Source organism: Corythoichthys intestinalis, chromosome 17, assembly GCF_030265065.1.
Source record: "Corythoichthys intestinalis isolate RoL2023-P3 chromosome 17, ASM3026506v1, whole genome shotgun sequence".
NCBI classification, from domain to species: domain Eukaryota; kingdom Metazoa; phylum Chordata; class Actinopteri; order Syngnathiformes; family Syngnathidae; genus Corythoichthys; species Corythoichthys intestinalis.
The window spans coordinates 25,412,577-25,434,664 of NC_080411.1; the positions used below are offsets into that span (position 1 = coordinate 25,412,577).

General features: G+C 40.7%; 1 protein-coding gene across 1 annotated transcript in view; it reads left to right on the top strand.

Moving 5' to 3' along the window:
- Nucleotides 1-22,088, top strand: part of LOC130905460 (matrix metalloproteinase-17-like) — a 163,158-nt gene that overhangs the window by 53,377 nt on the left and 87,693 nt on the right. The window contains exons 2-3 of the mRNA XM_057818889.1: nucleotides 3,649-3,781; nucleotides 6,777-6,912. Coding sequence (XP_057674872.1) covers nucleotides 3,649-3,781; nucleotides 6,777-6,912 — 269 coding nt within the window. The remainder of the gene's footprint in view (nucleotides 1-3,648; nucleotides 3,782-6,776; nucleotides 6,913-22,088) is intronic.

The window sequence follows — 22,088 nt, forward strand, 5'->3', positions numbered from 1 at the left end:
AGCTCTGAGTGAGTGGGCGAGTTAGCGAGAGAGAAACACGGCTGCGAACCTACGTTCATTGTTTATGCTTGTAAAATATCTCTACAGAGGCAACGCCTGTGTGTATCATCTTTTTTGTTGTTGTTGTGTGTTTCCCACCAGCGATCGAACACTTAGAGCCAGTTGTGTGTTTGTTTGAACGATGCACTAATGCTAGCGAACGCATGCTAACCGTTTGTGTCATGTCATTGCTGTAAAAGCACCTAATTATCATTTATTTACGTTGATGCAAACCTGTTTGGTATCGAGGACGAAATTGGTTCAGCAAATTATACGGACGTCCAGCATCGAGTTTAGCCTGCTGAATAGCCAGGACTGATTCGTAGCGTCCTGGTGAGGACAGTATATTCGCATTTTGTTGTTCATGCACTGTACACTGTACACTTATTCAGCATACTGTTCTCTATTGTATTTTTATATTAAATTGCCTTTCAAGATGACATGTCCGTTCTATGTGTTGGATTTTATCAAGTAGATTTCCCCCCAAAATGCGACTTATACTCCGGTGCGACTTATATATGTTTTTTTTTTCTCTTCGTTGGGCATTTTATGGCTGGTGCGACTTATACTCAGGTGCGACTTGTAGTCCGAAAAACGGTATACAAAATTAAAGGTTGGTAAACACTGTCATGAATGTTTCCTACCAGCTACGAGACTTAACTCCAGCATGTTTAGTGTGTCTAGGGGTGGTAAAATGTATTTTTTTTTTCTCTCTGGCAACCGTCTGTGTTGAGAGAAAGAGTGTGTGTGTAATATAAACATGATGCGAGTCATGCACACGTGCGTTTTATGGAAAATGAATCAATTATTTTTTTTGTTCTGATGGTAATAATGTTGAGCTGTAGCTTTGGGTTTAGGCTCACCTAAAGGACTGCATTTATTTGAATTTTGTTTAGAATATTTTGTTATTTTTTAAAATTAATTTTAACTTAACATTATACTCAAGTTCCAATTTGCTAATATGTTTTGACAGATAAAAATCCTGTTGAATGGAAAAAAGTTTTTTTCTTTTTTTTTTTTCTTTTTCTTTTTTTTTTTTTTGAACCTAGATATCTCAAAAGAACACATTTTAGAGCTGTAATTGCAATACCGTGAAACCGTAATATTTTGGCTTAAGGGTACCATTCCGGCAGAATATCATACCAGCACATCCCTATAAGACATCACTCAAAGACATTAAAACCCAATCTCATTGATACGTGCCGAATATTGCCAACAATTGTCCCGCTTTGTCAGTGTTACATCACCAGTGAGCACATATAAGGCATCACATAAGGTACCATACCAAGTTGCTCTGTGCAAAATAACCCCACACCATAGCAAAAAAGATTATACTGCCTGCTGCAAAAAAAAAAAAAAACTCTCCCAGTGTCCAATGACACTGTCATTTTTGTTCTATAAATGAATGTGTGTGTGTGTGTGTGTGTGTTTTTTTTTTTTTTTTTTTTTTTCGGTCGAATTGTTTGGCATATTGTCCTCATGTCATCAATTTGAATGTATTATTATTTATTGTGTTGAAATTCGCCTCCCCCCCGGCCAAGACGCACGGAAACAGCGACAGCCAAAACAAGTGCCGCTTGGCCGATGCTGACTGGCGTGCGCCATCCGGGAAGGCAGAACTCCGCGCGTCCACCTCTGATATTAACCCTTTGTACTGACTCCATGTTCCAAAAGTTTGAAAAAGACTCGCCGAAAGCAGGTTGACAATTTATTAGTCGACAATGGTCAAAAACAAGGCAAAAACAGACGACGGAGGGACAATTCTGGATCCAAAACAAGGCTACATGTTTCCGAGCAGCGAAAATCTGTGTTATCTCAGTGTCCAGTCGTTTTAAAGTCCTTGGTGAAGCGGGCCGTGTCGAAGATGTGTCCGAAGGTGTGTTTGGTCTTCCCCTCTGTGGCCGGTTTTGGGCGGCTTAGGTTCGTGCGCGGATGGAACGTCCGCTATCAACTTTGTTGTCCGGGCTATCTCTACTTGTTTTAGGACAAAGCGCTTTGTCCTTGGAGTTTGCTGGGAGAGCTGATTGCAAGAGTTGGTGCGTCAATCTTGTTCGTGACGCACGCGTTGGGCTTCTTTGATAAGACGGCATTGTGTATCTCTTCTATTTCTTCTCATTAAACTATGGTGTGCTATTTATTTTATATTACTAGTGCAGTCCTACCGTAAATATGAAAATGATACTATTTCCTAATTAATTATATTACGTGTGTTAGAGTAATGAAAACAGTTAGACGGTGCCTACGAGAAACTGTACCATTTTTCTCATCTCCCCCTCATTAGCCCGGATAAGGTGATTCACTTTACTGTGTCAAAGGGCATGTAGTGGAGTCTGCTTAAACAATATTTAGATGAATGTGTTAGACTAATGCAAACAATTATTTTAGTGTGTGCTATGACGGTACCTTTTCCCTTCAATTGATATTATTTAGTTTTATTTTTCAGTATAAAATGGTCAAAAAATGTACCTCAAGTGTATTTTTACAGTTTGGATGTGACCTTTTTTTTTTTTTTTTTTTTTAAGTTTGGGCAAATTTATGGGTTTCAAGTCTTTTGAGTTACAAACCAAACAATGTTAATAAAGTTATACTTTAATGCAAGTTGATCTATATTACTTTTTTTACTTTAATATTAAAAAGGACACAATGCTATGCAGATGTGTACTTGAAATAATAATAATTCAAAAGACAAACGATACTATTTACAGTGGAGACAGAGAGTTGGAAGGGCGTGAAAGGTTTACGTCTTCCTTGGGCGAAACAGAAAATAATTGAGAAGTACTAATGTGAAGTGTACTTATAGTTCAGGACAAGGTTTTCAATATGACAACTTTGATTGTATTTTGAAAATTGTAGTTTAATCTTAAATTGTTCTTTGTAAGCTTTAGTTTAAACGTGAAAAAAAAAATAGAAGAATTACACATTTTGTATTCAACCAAGCCAAAAACATATGAAAACCCAATAGCTTAACACGCAATCAAAAATGCCATAATTGGATAACAAAACTAGCACAGATCCTGTGGTGCAGGAACAGTATTATTCAATCAGAATAAAAAATGCATATTTTCTTCATCATTGTGCATAAAATGACTACTATGACTCCAGTTTACTGAGCCACTCAATTGTAAAATGTCTTAACGTTAAATCGTTTGTATTATGCTGCCCCTTATGGCCAAGGTCAGATTGACATTCCCTTTTTTGGCAAGCAAGTTGATGGTCAGATATGTCAGGTTGTATTACCATGAAGAGGGTGTTCTTTAGTGAGTGATTACTCTTGAACTCAACTGTGACATACCCGATTGCGGTCCATCTCTCTTTAATCTAGGTTCGTTAAATGAGCGTATTACCAGTAATTCTGAAAGAGTATCATATTTTGGACTAAAGAATTAGCTGAACATTTTAACTCATTCTCTATTGACAGCACTTGCTGCCCAATCTATTTAAGATTGGAGGCTGGTAGTTATCATTCACTGCCAATGAATTAACATTCGATTTTGTAACTTGCTGCGTCAAAACATACAAGGATCACATTTAACAAGGTCATGTTCAGTATAATATATTTGAAGACTTTTTGATCCAGAGGATAACAATTTTTTTTCATTTTGCTTTTAGGACTGGCTGAGTAAGTTTGGTTACCTCCCACCCGCTGACCCAGTAACCGGTCAACTTCAGACCAAGGAAGCCTTGACCAAGGCCATAAAAGCCATGCAGAAGTTTGGAGGACTGAAGGAGACTGGAGTCTTTGGTAAGTGGTTAAATTCTTCCCTTAACTCATTCACTCCCAGCCATTTTCACCGGTGCAACCCCCTTCGCTCCCGGCCGTTTTACTGGATTTTGACTGATTGTGCAAGGCCCACAGAAAATTCTGTTCTACAGGGTGTCAATAAAATCTCTTTAACATTTCAAGAATTTATTAAAAATGCAATTGATTAGATATTTTATTCAGAGTTGTTCTAATGTATTCAGTGTTTATTGAAGATTTTTTTTTTTAACCTCTTTTAATACACTTCTACATGGGCACCATTAGTTGCATGAAGCACATCAAGATGGTACTCGATTTCTTGCTATGTTCGCTGTAGCATAGCCTCATCGATTGTGGCAATGGCATCAGTAATCCTTCGCTTAAGGTCAGTAATGTCCCTTATCTTTGTTCGATACACGATATCTTTATCATAGCCCCATAAAAAGAAGTCCAGGGGAATATTATCTGGTGAACGTGGCGGCCAAGGAATTGGCCCTTCCCTTCCAATCCATCGGTCTGGAAATGTTTGATTGAGGAAGCCATGAACATGCAGCCCCCAATGTGGTGGTGCACCATCTTGCTCAAAAATGATAGTTGGTTGAAGGTCATTCAGTTGTGGTGCCACATATTCAGTTAAAAGGTCAAGGTAAACATTTGCAGAAATTGATGTCTCGATGAAGAAAAATGGACCAATTATTCAATAAAAAACTTTAATAAACACTGAATACTAAAGATGTCCCGATCGATCGGGATGCCGATTGATTGGGTCCGATCACGTCATTTTCAAAGTATTGGCATCGGCAAAAAAATATCGGACATGCCTTTTTTAATATATTCATTCATTCATTTTCCATGCCGCTTTTCCTCACGAGGGTCGCGGAGGTGCTGGAGCCTATCCCAGCTAACTACGGGCAGTAGGCAGGGGACACCCTGAACTGGTTGCCAGCCAATCGCAGGGCACAAGGAGACATACAACCATTCACGCACACACTCATACCTACGGACAATTTAGAGTGCTCAATCAGCCTACCATGCATGTTTTGGGATGTGGGAGGAAACCGGAGTTCCCGGAGGAAACCCACGCAGGCACGGGGAGAACATGCAAACTCCACACAGGAAGGCCGAAGCCCGGGATTGAACCCTTGATCTCAGAACTGTGAGGCAGACGTGCTAACCACTCAGCCACCGTGCCGCTTTTTTAATATATATATAATTTTAAAAATTTTGTTTTAATTAAAACGTGTTTCGAATCGTATTTAACGTTACAGACAAAATGTCTTACACTCATCCAGAGTCTTTAGTTTTGGCTTAAAGTAGGGCTGTCAAATTTATCGCGTCAACGGCGGTAATAACATTAAAATATAGAACGCAATTAACGCATGCGCTGCACTACCCACTTACACATTGTCGCGCTCAATCAATAATGGCACCGTATTACGTATACATAGAGCTAAAAGGCAACGTAAAATGAGAGAAGTTTGGCTGCATTTGAAGCCTTTTTTTAATTGGCTAAAGCCTTACGAGCCTACGAGTAGAAATATCGTGGGAAGCATTGTGGGGAAGAAATGTATTAGTTGATCTTATTCTTAACACCCTGTTTTATTTCCCAACACTGAGAGGATATATCAATTGGTACCATTACGCACAGTAATGTTTGCACTTCCCATCATGCATTTGGGCGGAAGTTAAATGGTTGCAGTATCATTTACTGAAAGCTCATAAAAATCCACTAGATGGCAATATTTAGTCACAATACCAAAGTCACATTTATCCTTTAAGAATTACAAGTCTTTCTGTCCGTGGTTCCCTCTCACAGAAAGAATGTTAATAATGTAAATGCCATCTTGAAGATTTATTGTCATATTGTCGGGAATGATTGGAACTGAGTCGGGAGCAAAAAAAAAAGCAATCGGATATGGAAATATCGGGATCGGCAGATACTCAAACTAAAACGATCGGGATCGGATCGGGAGCAAAAAAAAACATGATCGGAACAACCCTACTGAATACAATAAAAGAAATCTGAATAAAATATCTAATCAATTGCATTTTTAATAAATTTTTGTAATGGTAATGAGACTTTATGGGCACCCTGTATTGCTATATAAACATGGAACACTCCAAAAGAAATATTAGACTCTCTTCTTTCAGCAGGGAAAAAAAGTTAGTTCATATCTTTTTCCATTCTTTAGAAATCAGCATTAGAAAATAGCTCAGTTTGAGCAATTTTCCAATTTCTGATGAATAAACAGAGAAATCGAGCTTTTTGTGAAAGCATACATTTCAAACACTACTTTGACTTTAACACAGCTATTTTTTGCTTTATTTACATCCCAAACATCTGAATAATTTTATCCTTTTACAAAATAACATAAACAAAAAGACAAATAGAGCTTTTGATAGCAAAGTAACAATTTATTTACACATAACTAACTGAGAGATGACGCTGTTGCGGCCACGACAGCCGGGGTACACTTTTTCCTCATCACCGCCTGTCTTTGCTCGGCGAGCAGCACGGACTCAACGGCATCGTCCGCTGCACTGGTGGTCCTGATCGTTCTGCATGGTCGTCCAACGCCGGGTATCCCGGGCTTCCTCCCGGTTGTTCTGCTCGGTCGTCTGCCGCCTGGCATCCTGGATGTCCATTCGGTCATCTTCCGCCGGCGCCCTGGCTGTGCGGCCAGCTGTTCGTTCCGTTGAATCGGGTTGCGGGTCTTACCAAATGGGCTACTGCCTTACAGTGGCCAGTTTTGTTGCTCTAAAATGCATTTCCAGCATTGTGCTTTGGCGCTAAGTTGAATCAGAACCCAGAGATGTCTCTTGTGAAAAAAAAAAAACGTAAAAGACGTATAAATACGTCTTTGGGATACTGAAATAATTAAAAATAGTACATATTTATACGTTTTTGGTAGCAAATGAGTTAAATGCTGAAAATATACCTCTAAAACCCAACATCAATCATTACTAAATGTCTCACACAATCAACTTTTCTTTACAGATCAAGCTACATTGGGTCTTATGAAAACACCCAGATGTTCTCTGCCAGATGTGTCTCAATCTGAAGTGACAGTGGGCCGCAAAAAGCGAAGTCTGAGCCCCCCCAACAAATGGAAAAAGAGACATTTATCCTGGAGGTGAGGGGAAAAAATGTTTCAGACTGACTGCTCAGCATCACAGAGTGTGACCAGCACTTCAGCAATAGTTCATAGTAGCACTTGCTTCATGTGTGTCCAACCACGTTTCATAATTGCCACTTATTCACATCTACCGCCTGCCGAGTCACGATGCTTTCTTACCAGGACAAGTGTGCACTAAAGTAGTCTACTGCTGAATAATTGGATAGGTTTAAATGTTTGGTGTGTCTGATAGTGTGGCAGTTCAAGCGGCACGATTTTGGTATGTACTCTGTGCCGTTCTTTGCCGCGTATAGTCTAAATTGTGGTCAAAGTCACACGGGAAAAGTCACCGCAAGGGCGTAGGTTTCAGGATGCTCAAATTGTTCCCACCAAACTTTTAAGCCACCTTATTTGCATTATAATGTGTTCAGTTCTATAGGTCATTTAGATTGTCTTACCATATGTTGTAATGATAGAATTGACCCTACCATTATTAAGTGAAATATTTTCATTATTTTCAGACTTACATTTACCCCATTTTCACTTGCTGAATGAGCCAGTCCATGTTTTTATCCTCAAACGCACGTTTGATGGGCTGATGGCTAGAACCCACCACACGCACACTATTAGTCTCTCACAGTACATACAGTATATACATTACATGTCGACATGCCACCTCCTCCGCCCACTTTGAAGAGGAAGGATATTAGAAGGTTTTTGTTTTTTCGGCCAGCAGCCGCTATGAGTAATAAGAAAAGTCATTGTTGTGAAGGTGGGCAACGCACCACTAATTTTGCTTCTGAAAGTCCGACCTGCATCACAGTTTCACAATACCATTACATTAAACTGTGTGAATTTGCTAAACTGAGTAGGAAGCTAATTCAGGATAAGTGTCCTCTTGTATGTGTATGACATGTTAACGTTAATTAAACTGAGAAATATAGTGAAGGAATCTGACCTTCTAGCCGAACCGCCGGACACGTGCTAGCAGCTCCAACGGCCGGGCCGGCGGGGCCCCGGCAATCCGGCCAGTAGTCCAAACTCGTTCACCTTAGTCTAACCCTTTGTACTGACTCCATTTTAAAAGGTTTAAAGAAGGCTCACCGAGAACATGTTGACAATTTATTCGGGTCAATATTGATCAAAACGGCAAGGCGAAACAGAAACACCCAGGGGAGGAGGCAACCTCGTTCCAAGGTCACCATATCAAACGTCAACAAAAGGTTCCCGAGAAAAATGACAACGCTTAGTTAAATATTTAGTCTTTGAAGGCCGCAGTGCCGGCCGTGGGCAGGAAGAATGGTGTATTTGGGATTATTGTCTGTTTGTGGATTGGACAGGATGATTTTGGAGTTACTGTTGCCCGGGCAACGAGTGTTGTGGATTTTGCCACCTCAGCGTCAAAGGGGCTCTATGAGTCTTGTCAGTGGTGTTATCAGTTGGATATTGGCTGTTGGTTTTCCGTGTGTCAGGAAGGGCGTCCCTTCATTTGTTCTGGACTGTACGGAAGAACTGATTGCGAGAGTTGGTGCGTCAGTTGCAAGACGCACGCGCTAGGCCTCAGTGATAAGAAGGCGTTGTTTATCTCTTATGCCCTATATTCTGCTTGTTTTCCTTAAACTATGGTATAGGTGCTATTTATTTTATATTGGATGTGTTAGAGTGATACAAACAGTCAAACAGTAAATACGAGAAAAGATACTATTGCCTGATTGATTATATTGTGTTTTAGAGTAATGCAAACAGTTAGACGGTGCCTAGGAGAAAAGGTACTATCTCCTTCTACTATAGTACTATAGGTACTATAGTGAACTCAGCTGTTAGAAATGTAGTAAACCAATGTTTACCCCCTTCTTCCCAGTTAATATTTTTATTTTGCTTAAGTGATCTTAAAGCAGCCCAAAAGGAGCTTTAATTTTTTGTTGAGTTTGGCTGTGCTTGTGGACAAAAGCAGTAGTGTTTTTTTCTGAAGGGAGGGTCCATTTTTATTTATTTTTTGTTATTCCCTGACTTAAAAAACATTTTTTTTGTTATATTTAATTTATTTACACAGATAGGTTTGAGTGGTTTTAAGACAAATATTTATTTTTTTTAGGGCTGTCAAACGATTAAAATTTTTAATCGAGTTAATTACAGCTTAAAAATTAATTAAACGTAATTAATCGCAATTAATCGCAATTCAAGCCATCTACAAAATATGCCATATTTTTCTGTAAATTACATATATATTCTGTAAAATAAATTGTTGGAATGGAAAGATAAGACACAAGATGGATATATACATTCAACATACGGTACATAAGGACTGTATTTGTTTATTATAACAATAAATCAACAAGATGGCATTAACATTATTAACATTCTGTTAAAGCGATCCATGGATAGAAAGACTTGTAGTTCTTAAAAGATAAATGTTAGTACAAGTTATAGAAATTTTATATAGACCCTACTCACGTGACGTCACAGCCACGCCCCCGTGCCATGTTGTCCGTATACTCGTCATGTTAATGCATTAGCGCTTCGTAAATTCCTCCTATTATGGCGTGTTTTTCTGCTCGTTAACATTAATAATCAAATTGGTGAAGTCGTGTGTGGCGGTCGGTTGCAAAAACAGAGAAGATAGACGGAGAGACTTGAAGTTTTACCGTATTCCGAGAGACCCGGAGAGGAGACCGAGATTGACTGCTGCAATTCGACGAGAAAACTGGGCTCCAAACAACTACCACAGATTATGTAGTAGTCATTTTATATCTGGTAAGATGCATTTAATATATATTTAGAGGGTTTTGGGCTGACAACCACAATTAAGATCATTGCTAGGCTAATCGCCGACAATATACACTCAGACGTTGTGAATGAACTACCTGAAAATATATAATTATAAGGCGATAATCAGACAGTTGTCATACAATTAATTTACAATTTCACTATTGCGGTCAAAAGCCAAAAAATAAATTCAACTAGGGACAATCTGGAGTAGTGCTATCGCACTTCATATTTATTACATATTATATATGTATGTAGTGAGAGTGCTATCGCTAAACCATATAAACATTAAAAGCCCTAGCTCCATTGACAAATGACATGAAATACATTAGACTTGACAGTGGATGTTAGCAAGAACAAAAGATTTTGAATTGAAAATTTCGTAACTCACCTTCCCGAGCACACGATAGATTCCTGCCGAATTTTCGTGGACGAGGACCTGTTTCACCCAACCAGCAACGAAGTATTTATAAGCCTCCAAGCTCTTAAAGTTTTTCAAACTTTCGTGAGAATAGGCTGATTTTGTGTGGACAAGATAGTTGTAAATATCAGGGTAGCTAGCAGATGTCAGGCAAAGACGGCGAAGACAGCGGGTCGAAAAACATCGATTTAGGCATCAAATATGGATCTGGCGAATGGATAAACTGAAGCTTTTCCACATAACGCCTTTTATGCAACGCATCCAATGAGTTTACAGCGTCAGATGACACCGGGGCTTCCATGAATTGCTCTATAACTTGCACGACTAATTGAAAACAATGAGAATAAGTCGAAAAATACGGACAATATGGCGGCCGGATACAGCGACACGTCATTTTGTGACGTAGGTGAGTAGGGTCTATTAAAACCCCTCTTAATGTTTTCATTTTGATAAAATTTGTAAAATTTTCAATCAAAAAATAAACTAGTAGCCCACCATTGTTGATGTCAATAATTACTTACACAATGCTCATGGGTGCTGAAGCCTATAAAATTAGTCGCACCCAAGCGCCAGCAGAGGGCGGCAAAACTCCATAAAACGTTAATTGCGTCAAATATTTTAACGTGATTAATTTAAAAAATTAATTACCGCCCGTTAACGCGATAATTTTGACAGCCCTAATTTTTTTTGCATTCCTGGATAGTTAAGCGATGATTAGCAATTTTATATTTCTTTGTATGTCAATACACAAATTTGTGTTCAAATATTGCAATTTAAATTTTCTAATAAAATCCAGACTTTTATCCTGGAAGTTTTCAAAATGTTTCTTTAGTAGTTTTTGAAAAAGGTTTGAATGGAACGGTGTATAACCTGAACCTATATATGTATACGCACTGCAAATCCCATCTCCTTAAAACTAAAAAAAAGAAAAACTTATAATTTCCTCATTTTAAGTGTATATCTACTAGAAATAAGTGAAATTACCTGAGGTGCTGCAAGTAAATTTTACTCCGATTCCTTGAAGTAAGCAAAATAGCTAGCTGAAAATAAGATTAACAGACTTATTTTAAGCAACAAGCTATATTTAATCTATTAAAAAAAAAACTTGTTTGTCAGAAATGTTCTTAATTCAAGAATAGATATTGTTCAAAACATTATTTGAAAGCATTGTTTTCTTGATTTAGGTGAAAAATGACCGACTTTTAGATTTTGGGGCTTAATAAGAACAAATGGTAATATTGACTAAAAGTAAGTGGAAGAATCTGACACATTAATCTGTTAACTATCCTTTAAAACTCAAAACAAGATGAAAATATTCGACCTAATTTAAGAAAAAATATCAGATTAAGACGTTATACCAGGGTTCACTAAATCCGGTGCCACTTCTCCTGTCATGTTTTTCATGTCTCCCTCCTCCAATACACCTGAATCAAAATAATCAAGATCATTATCAGGCTTCTGGAGAGGTTGCTGATGACATAATCATTTTATTCAGGTGCGTTAGGGGAGAGAGACGTGGAAAACACGACAGGAAAAGTGGCACCGAGGTCCGGATTTAGTGAACCCTGCGTTATACTGTAAATTTGCAGTGTGAAAGTATAAATCAATACAGATTTAATCTTTCAGCCTATCAATTAATTAGGTTCTGATTGGTGAGAAATGTAGCCCTGACTGCCGTTCACCCAGTCTGTTTGGCCTTATTAATGTCCCGTCCCCAGCAAAAAGTGTGCATGCAGGTTGTGCTGTTATATCGTCCCTACCAATATTGAGACCAAAACTATGCCCTTGGCTCACCGTGACCCTAAACAGAATAAACCTTCAAATAAAATAATTGCCAGAAAAACTATGTAATGTGCATCAATGTGTAGGTCATCGCTGCAGTAAACATCAAGGACAAAACATTTTGTTCCCACTGCAGCTGCTCCAGATGTTGTCTTGTACCCAAATTACTGAGAATTGCACACAAAATAGTCAAACTATGACTAATGGAATGGAATTTCAGATTACTTTTCTCTTTTGAATTTGAGGGAGAGCAGGATTGTGTGTTTTTTAAACCTGTCCTGTTCAGCTGTTTGACATGGAGAATGGAAATCTGAATGTCCGGTTGGTCTAAACCAGCGGTCTCAAACCGACTCCACAAAGGGCCGCAGTGGGTCCTGGTTTTTGTTCCAACAGATCCAGCACAAACAGTTCAACCAATGAGCTTTCTACTAACATAAGCAGCACCTGATTGCAATCAACTGATTACACTTGTAAGAAACCAGATTGGTGAAAAGGTATTTGTCTCGTTTGGTTGGAATGAAATCCAGTACCCCCTGCGGCCCTTTGAGGACCGGTTTGAGACCACTGGTCTAAACAGTTTTAATGTTTCACATTGGAGTATGACCGCCTCCCATTGTGATCATTCAGCATACCTCGTTTATTAAGACAAAGCAGCAAACAGTGAGGAGTTATGGGGGAACACAAGAGGAGAGACAGACAGAAGAAACACAAACAACAACAAGAAATACAGTAGGGCAAATACTAGTAAGTATTTAGTTAACCACTAATTGTGCAAGTTCTCCCACTTTAAAGTAATAGAGGCCTGTAATTGTCAACTTGAGTAAACCTCAACCATGATAGACAGAATGTGGATAAAAAACCCAGAAAATCACATTGTTTGATTTTTAAAGAATTTATTTGCAAATCATGGTGGAAAATAAGAATTTTGGTCAATACCAAAAGTTCATCTCAATACTTTATTATGTACCCTTTTTGGCAATAACTGAGGTCACACGTTTTATGTAACTCTTCACAAGCTTTTCACACACTGTTTCTGGTATTTTGGCCCATTCCTCCATGCAGATCCCCTCTAGAGCAGTGATGTTTTGGGGCTGTCGTTGGGCAACACGGACTTTCAACTGCCTCCACAGATTTTGTATGGGGTTGACATCTTGAGACTTGCTACTCCAGGACCTTGAAATGCTTCTTACGAAGCCACTCCTTTGCTGCCCTGGCTGTGTGTTTGGGATCATTGTCATGCTGAAAGACCCAGCCACGTCTCATCTTCAATGCCCTTGCTGATGGAAGGAGATTTTCACTCAAAATATCTCGATACATGGCCCCATTCATTCTTTCCTTTACACAGATCAGTCTTCCTGGTCCCTTTGCAGAAAAACAGCCTCAAAGCATGATGTTTCCACCCCCATGCTTCACAGAGGGTATGGTGTTCTTCGGATGCAATTCAGTATTCTTTCTCCTCCAAACACGAGAACCTGTTTTTATTTTGGTTTCATCTGACCATAACACATTCTCCCAGTCGTCTTCTGGGTCATCCAAATGCTCTCTAGCGAACCGCAGACGGGCCTGGACGTGTACTGGCTTCAGCAGGGGGACACGTCTGGCAGTGCAGGATTTGCGTCCCTGGCGGTGCATTGTGTTACTGTGGTCCCAGCTCTCTGTAGGTCACTCAGTAGGTCCCCCCATGTGGTTCTGGGATTTTTGCTCACCGTTCTTGTTATCATTTTGACGCCATGGGGTGAGATCTTGCATGGAGCCCTAGATCGAGGGAGATTATCAGTGGTCTTGTATTTCTTCCATTTTTCTAATAATTGCTCCCACAGTTGATTTCTTTACACCAAGCATTTTACCTATTTCAGATTCAGTCTTCCCAGCCTGGTGCAGGTCTACAATTTTGTCTCTGGTGTCCTTCGACAGCTCTTTGGTCTTGGCCATAGTGGAGTTTGGAGTGTGACTAACTGAGATTGTGGACAGGTGTCTTTTATACCGATATTGAGTTAAAACAGGTGCCATTAATACAGGTAACGAGTGGAGCCTCGTTAGACCTTGTTAGAAGAAGTTAGACCTCTTTGACAGCCAGAAATCTTGCTTGTTTTTTTGTGATCAAATACTCATTTTCCACTCTTATTTGGAAATAAAATTCTTTAACAATCAAACAATGTGATTTTCTGTTTTTTTTCCCACATGCTGTCTCTCATGGTTGAGGTTTACCCATGTTGACAATTACAGGCCTCTCTAATATTTTCAAGTAGGAGAACTTTCACAATTGGTGGTTGACTAAATACTTATTTGCCCCACTGTACATTGAACGCCTACACTAACTATGAATATGTTGGTGCTATCGTCAGTTAGATATATTTCCGGTTGACACCATGTGGGGGTCTGTTAAACAGGAAAAGTGGGGGAGGGGGGTCTAGAAGATAAGTGATTGGGAGGGGTGGAGTGTACACAAATCAGCCCTGTGATCTAGAACCCAGTAATCATGTGAATCCCTTGTGAGTGTGAGCTTGTTGGCAACCCACTCTACGCTGCCCCATTGCTAATCCCGGCACCGAGGTCATCCACCTGAGCGCGCCCAATCCCAACCAGCCGGGCGCGAATCTCATCAAACGTGACAGTCACACAGACGAGCGGAGAGCCACCACAGCCCCTCCCCTCCCGCAGCCCAGCAAAGGGGCCATCGTCACCCCCCAGGATCCAAGGTGGTCCCCCGGGCTACGCACCACCAGAGGGGAAGAGAGGACGCACCACCAACCCTACACCCACCCACAGCCCTGTCCGCCCACCTGGCCCATGAGCCACAGCCCCCAACCGGCATAGCACATCAAGGCACCCCCAACGGCCCACCAAGCCCAGGGCGGGGCCCCCCGCCGGAGCAGGCGACATCCAGCCGACACACCAGCATCCAGCCAGCGACCCGCGCAGGGCGAATACCCAGCAGAGGCGCTGTTAACTCAAACACAGTCGAAGAAGTTTAGTTATGCAAAGCTGAGTCACATCTATGCAGGCAAATTTGTCATTTTAATACAGCAATGGAAACCGAAGTTCACAGCATTCGGGGAGAGAGTCTCACATTCAAAACAAATGAATAATTTAAAATACCGCTATTCATTTTCTTTTTAGTTGAGCAAGGAAATGCAGCGGAATGCCATTCCTTACTAAATACATTGCATGACTTGTTGCCACTTTCACAGCCAATTTTTGTCAAATATTTTGTTCCTTTAAGGTGGATTTCTCAGAATCCAGAACTGTTATGTAGTCAGCATGAGAGAGTGATTACACACAGAGAAAAAAAAAACTCCCTTTGCAAACCCTACGCTACATGTCTCAGATTTATAACATCCCAAATTCACTTCAATTATCACCCTCTGCAGGGCTTAATGGAGGCCCATTCATTTGAATCAAACATGTTGGCACTGATAGACGTCTGGAACATGCAGGGCATTGGAATCCACCCCTCAACCCCCGCACCTGCACCTGGACCATCATTCAGAGCAAAAATCTGACTGCATGTGCTCATCTATCTCTTTAGTCCCGCGTTCATCTTCCTAATGAAGCAAATGAGTGGTGTATACAGAACATTTGGTCGAGCGTATGAGAATACACAGATGTACTGTAGGTCCACAGTGATAACACTGTGTTTACCTCATTAATAATAGTTAAAGCCGCTGAAGCAAGGACAGTTAAAAAGAAGTGAGACCTGATTGAAAGTCAAACGTAGTTGCTAATGAGGGGAGGGTAACCATAGTCATAAGTCAGCAGCAGGGGTCCGTCATCATGCTAATTATAGCCATAGCTCACAGCTGTTAGTGACTGTCAAGAAACACCACAGCTGTATCCAAGGGGCTGCTGGTATGCCGTCTATGTGACCGTGTGACTTTTTGAGATAATAACATTAAAACTGTTAGCAGTAATGACCTGGCAGACCAAAGCATGCAGGCATCACTTTCTTTTAGAACCTATGTGATATTTAAATATGTAACACCCAGCGTTACTGTGGTCATTATCTCAAAATATCTTGATTTACTCTCTCTTTTAGAGGTCACTTAATCCTCTAGACACGCTAAATTTTCATTTAAGGAGACATTTGGTTATCCGCGTAATTGGAACAACAATGTGAACTCGGGATGAGTCACGAAATTGCATATTGCTAAACAATTCCGCATTCCAGACCAATGCCACTATCATATTAATGGCACATTAAGGAGCAGGTGTAGCAAGGTCATGGAAATATGTTGATCATATGAGAAGGGATGCACTGAAGTAGAATAACATTCAGCCCATCCTGATGCAATGAAGTGCAAATTCATTCAAAGTAATACCATTTCCCAGTCTTAATGAAAGCCATACACCTGTTGGTTCTCCAGAGTGTCCACCTAAAAGCGTTTGAATTCATAAATCATGAGACTTTCTGAATAGACTTTTTATTATATGAGCCTGCTACTCATACAGAGGAACTTTGTTTACAAATACGAGAGACTCGTACATTTAAGAGCAAGATTTATGTATAAATATCGGACAGTCATTGAATACTTATTGAATGTACAGTTATGCTGCAAAACATCATAGAAAACAGGCTATGAAAGATTCATTCATTCATTCATCTTCCATTCTGATTATATTCTTGAGAGTTGTGGGGGTTCTAGAGCCTATTTCAGCTATCTATAGGCAGTATGCACGGTATACCCTGGTTGCCAGCCAATCGCAGGGCGCAAAAGCCAAACAACCATTCCCGCTCAGATTCATGCCTCGGGACAGTTTGTAATTAAGGTTTTAAACGGAGGTTTATGAAGTAGGGTATTGTTATTCTAGAATAGAAAGCAACTGTTTTAATATGGCAGGGTTTCACCTACATATCAATTATTGTGGCGCAGCGCCACACCAAAATAAAAGCCGCCACGCCGTGCAAGAGATGTTACAAAAATAAAAAAATAAATGTCGTTTCAAACTAGCGGCAGCCTAGTGTGAAGGGTTCAGCGGCAACCTATAGACCCCACTCACCAACGTCACACAATAACGTGTCGCTGTATCCGGCCACCATATTGTCCATCATTGTTTATCCGTATTCTCAATGATTTCAATTTGTCGTGCAATTTATAGTGCAATTCATGAAAGCCCCGGTGCTTTCAGACGCTGTAAACTCATTGGATGCGTTGCATAAAAGGCGTTATGTGGAAAAGCTTGAGTCTATCCATTCGCCAGATCCATATTTGATGCCTAAATCGATATTTTTCGACCCGCTGTCTTCGCCGTCTCTGCCTGACATCTGCTACCCTGATATCTACAACTATCTTGTCCACAGAAACTCAGCCTATTCTCACGAAACTTTGAACAACTTTAAGAGCAGCACTCTAAGCAACATTACCCCGTGTGACCCTATACTTCCAGTTTTCTAAAATGGCGACAATCAATTAAAAAAAAAAAGTTGACTGCGATGGCCGACGCTTCAAGGATAGGTGGATATTGGACTATTTCTTCAATAAAATACGCAACAACTGTGTCTGCCTCATTTGCAAAGAGACAGTCGCTGTTTTCAAAGAGTTCGATGTGACGCGATATTACCAAACAAGACACGCTGACATGTACGACAACATTACAGGGAAGATACGCAGCGAGAAATTAAAGCAACTTGAAGCTAGTTTAATTTCACAGCAGCAGTATTTCGCAAGAGCCTGAGTGTCAAAAGAGAACGCCACAAAGGCGAGATTGTTGAAATTATGAATTAAAAAAAAAATAAAATAAAGCAAATGTGACACACAGAAGAGCTTGCTAAAATTTGTTTAAATATATTGTTCTACGTAAATCAGCCAAGGCAGCCCCCACATTTTTACCACACCAAATCTGGCCCCCTTTGCAAAACGTTTGGACACCCCTGTTTAACTGATGATCCGTAGAGGAGGCCAGCTTCTTTCACTTGGTACCAGCTAAATATTATTCAAAAAATAATGATGGCGGAAGAAAGAAACATCTTGAATTTGAAACTGTATGTTGTCGGTGATAAGCCTCGCAATGATCTTAATTGTGGTTGTCAGCCCCAAACCCTCTAAATATATATTAAATGCATTTTACCAGATATAAAATGACTACTACATAATCTGTGGTGATCGTTTGGTGCCCAGTTTTCTCGTCGAATTGCAGCAGTCCATCTTGCTCTCCTCTCCGGGTCTCTCGGAATATGGTAGAACTTCAAGTCTCTCCGTCTATCTTCTCTGTTACTGCAACCAACCGCCACACACGCCTTCACCATTTTGATTATTAATGTTAACGAGCAGAAAAACACGCCTTAATAGGAGGAATTTACGAAGCGGCAATACGTAAACACGACGAGCTGACGGACAATATGGCGCGGAGGCGTGGTTATGACGTCATGTGAGTGGGGTCTATTCATTGTGTACTGTAATGTCCGTAGCTCTGCGCGGCCCCCTTAAGAGACGATAGGAGGAGGAGCTGTGACGTAGAGGGAAGCGAGATAGCGGTCGCATGTCACGGAAGCCCACTGTTATTTTGTTATTGCTTTTCTTTATTATTGTTGCCACAATAAAGTGGGTAAGCAAATACAGACTCCTCTCCTTCTACCCCCCATTACAGTATTTTGGATCGGACTTTTTGGCGAAAGTAAGCAGTGGACAGCCGTCTTGGACGGAACGGCAAGTTAGAAAAAATAGCTACCTGAAAATAATCTTATTTCAAGAAATCCAAGTAAAATTTACTTAAAGCACTGGCAGATAATTTCACTTATTTCTAGTAGATTGAAAACAAGGGAATTTAATCAACTGCCAATCAAACGTGCGTTTGAGGGGGAAAATAATGGTGTCAGTGTAAGTCTGAACATAAGGAAAGTAACTCACTTGATAATGGTAGGGTCAATTCTGTCCTTACAAAATATGTGAAGACAATCTAAATGACCTCTATAACTGAACTTATTATGTAATGCAAAAAGGTTGCTTAAAATTTGGTGGGGACAATTTGAGCATCCTGAAAAGTTCCTAGTGTTATGTCCATAACGTCCCAATGTAAACCTACGCCGTTGGTCCATTAAGAGAAATACTATTAATGTTGTGTTAATGTAGTACATATTAGGGCCAAATAAAAGGAAAAAGAAGGACTACGAAATGTAAGTCATACTATTGCTACGAGAAAAAACAGTCGTATTATTACGTAGGGTAATGTAGCTCTAATCAGCTACGCATTTTACGTACATGAACCGTAGCTGAGAGCTACAACATTAGCCTGGCTCATGAAATATTTCAAATAGATCTTTGTTATGTGTTTTTTGGGAAACAAAATGTGAAAAAAAAAAATGTCATGATATGACGCAATTTTGCCGTGGCACGACATGGTGCGGCAGTCCGACTCCGATGCAGCCCACCACCGCAGCTTCAAAAAATCCTAGGAGAAACACTGTACGGTTCTCCATACACTGTCTAATGCATGAAGGGATGAACCGGTCAGATTGTGGCAACTGTTGATTAAGATATTCGCACGATACACCATTGTTTTCACCACTCCCCTTAGTCATAAACTTATTTCTTATTCCATAGTGTCACCAGTGAGTGAAATAGACCTAGCATGAGAACAGAGGTGCTGATGGTAGATCTGAAAGTTAGTTTCTATCGAAGGTGTCCTTGTTTTGAAAACAAACACCAAAAAAACGTTCCTTAGTCTATCTTTTATGGCCGTGAATGGAGGGCCCCCAAATAGGCTAACGAGACAGCGTGTGTGTTGACGGAAATAGTTTATTAAGATAAGCTTCAAGATAGTAGCCAACAAGTGGAGGGTATAGGTGACGGTACAAGGCGAGAGGTGAATGCGAGATCCTCGGAACAAGTAAAGGTCGGTGATCAGGTACATGAGTGAAATAGTTGGGGACACGAGAAAGTACTGACAGTGAACTATGAGAGACGATCCAGCGATGTGATTGAGCTCCGGCTGACTTCAACAGGCCGGTGATGATGACTGAAGACGCCCGCCATTGCTCCACCCGTCTGGTCCTGTAATGGGATGGGAAACACACAAACACACCCCGTCCGGGTGCCCTTACCATCCAACATTATCCTCTCTTGCCGCTAGGCCTGTTCAATATATCGTTTGAACAACGCCATCCCAATGTCCGCATGCACAATAGTCCCATTGCAGGACTTGCGATTGTTTTTTATTTTTAATGTAAACTTTTTTGCTTCATAAAAGCAGCAGTTGTGCCTACACTTGGCTTCCTGGATCCCTTTTATATACACCAATCTTCATCATTCACAGATAAACCCTCTTAGCCTGGATTAAACAGTATTATATGAATACTGGGAATGTCCCAATTGTATATTTTTGCACCCGAGTCACCTGATTTTGAGAATCTGTTGATACCTAATCCCGATCCGATACTGGGGGAAAAAAGTAGCTTTTTTTTTTCTTTGACTTTCACGCTGCTGAGAACAGCCTCTCACTTACACATGCCAGAGCACACTTCAGACTGTAAACCAATCTTAACAATGAGTAACAGATTTGTGCCTTTTATCGTAGAGCTACGGAGGCATCTCTGGCCAGATCAAAGCTACAAACCTGTCAATCATCGTTTACTTTAAGTACCAAACATCAGCTGCACTGGTGACCAAGAAAAACCGTTTGGTCGCACTGCTTAGCAGGAGAAATACTTAAAACCCATCCTTTTCACCCGATTCCGATAATGTGATTGGATAGGGACATCTTTAATGAATACAATGAGGTCATAATGAGTAAACCAGTCTTCTCAAACAGAGCTATTCAAGTCATGTAGTGAAAAAGTGAAAAGGTTTATTATCACAATATATCGCAAACCCGCAAAAAATGGCAATGTCAGTTTTTTTCCAAAATTATTCAACCCTACTTGCCGCGGAAAGACAGTTAAACCAGTCAAGCTTGAGTGGAGGAACTGATGTCAGAACTCCTTTAGCCTATCACCTACCCTCCATGGCATCTAGCCTTTGATTGACATACATGACAACAAGCCAGATCTTAATTTGCAAGACACATCACATGCGACATATTCAACCTTGTCTGCTGGTGCAAAACACTGGCATCTTCACATTCCTGCCTCAGCGAGAGTAAAATATGAGACCAGGTGCTGAATTAAGAAAAGGACATTAACCTATCACTTCCTCACTGCATGGTAGAATGTCTTTTTCCCAATCATGTCATACAGCATTGGGGCTAGGGGTGCACGTTTCCATTTTTTGAAACCGATACCGATAATATATATATATAATTTTTAAATGTGTATTCACATGGGTTTTTGAACACGTGTAGGCCAAAAATACTGGTGGTGGATTCAGCATAGACTGGCCTTTGACCTTACCAGAATTTTCATGATGACATGAACATTATTATAATGAACAAAACAAAGAAAAGAACAGTTCTGACTTCAAATAAAGTGCCCATATTTATTTTTTTCAGATAAATAAAATTTGAGTCAATCACAATCAGTTAGTCAATATCACTGACGATGTGTTCCCCAGAACAATGAGCACTGAAGTAAAACAAGCATAAACCCAACAGCTATTGTGCTTTGTCAGCAGATAAAACATTTGGTGCAAGAGTAGAGGAGACCTTTGTGGTCTTGGTCAATGAAACAACTCAAACGCACACATCCCAATGGGATTGGTGGTGCGTCCCCCCTTCCCATCCCTGAAGGCCAGTTGATGGGAGTGCAGGTGGCCCGGGTGACCACCCTGGATCCATAGGGGGGGTGACGATGGCTCCTTTGCTGCGCTGTGGGAGGAAGGATGGGTTGCGCTGCCCCCCCCCCCCCCCCCCCCGGGCTGGCTGGGTGGGGGGCGTGGCCCTGGGTTGGCGCTCGCGTGGCGTTTCCGCTCGTCTGCTTGGCTGTCGTATGTTTGGTTGGGCTCACGTGCAGCTGGTTGTGATTGGGCGCGCTCGGGTGGGGGGTCCTGGTGCCAGGATTGGCGGTGGGGCGGCGTAGGGTCGGTCGCCAACGGGCTTACACTCACAAGGGATTCACACGATTACTGGGTTCTAGATCACAGTGCTGATTTGTGTACACTCTACCCCTCCCAATCACTTGGCTTACAGCCCCCACCCCCTTCTTTCCCTGGTCAACAAGCCCCCCCACATGGTGTCAACCGGAAATACATCTAGCTGACGATAGCACCAATATATTATTAGTTGGTGTAGATGTTCAATGTGTTTCTTGTTGTTGCTTTTCTTTTGTTTCTTGTTTATTTTTTTTCTGTTCCCCCAT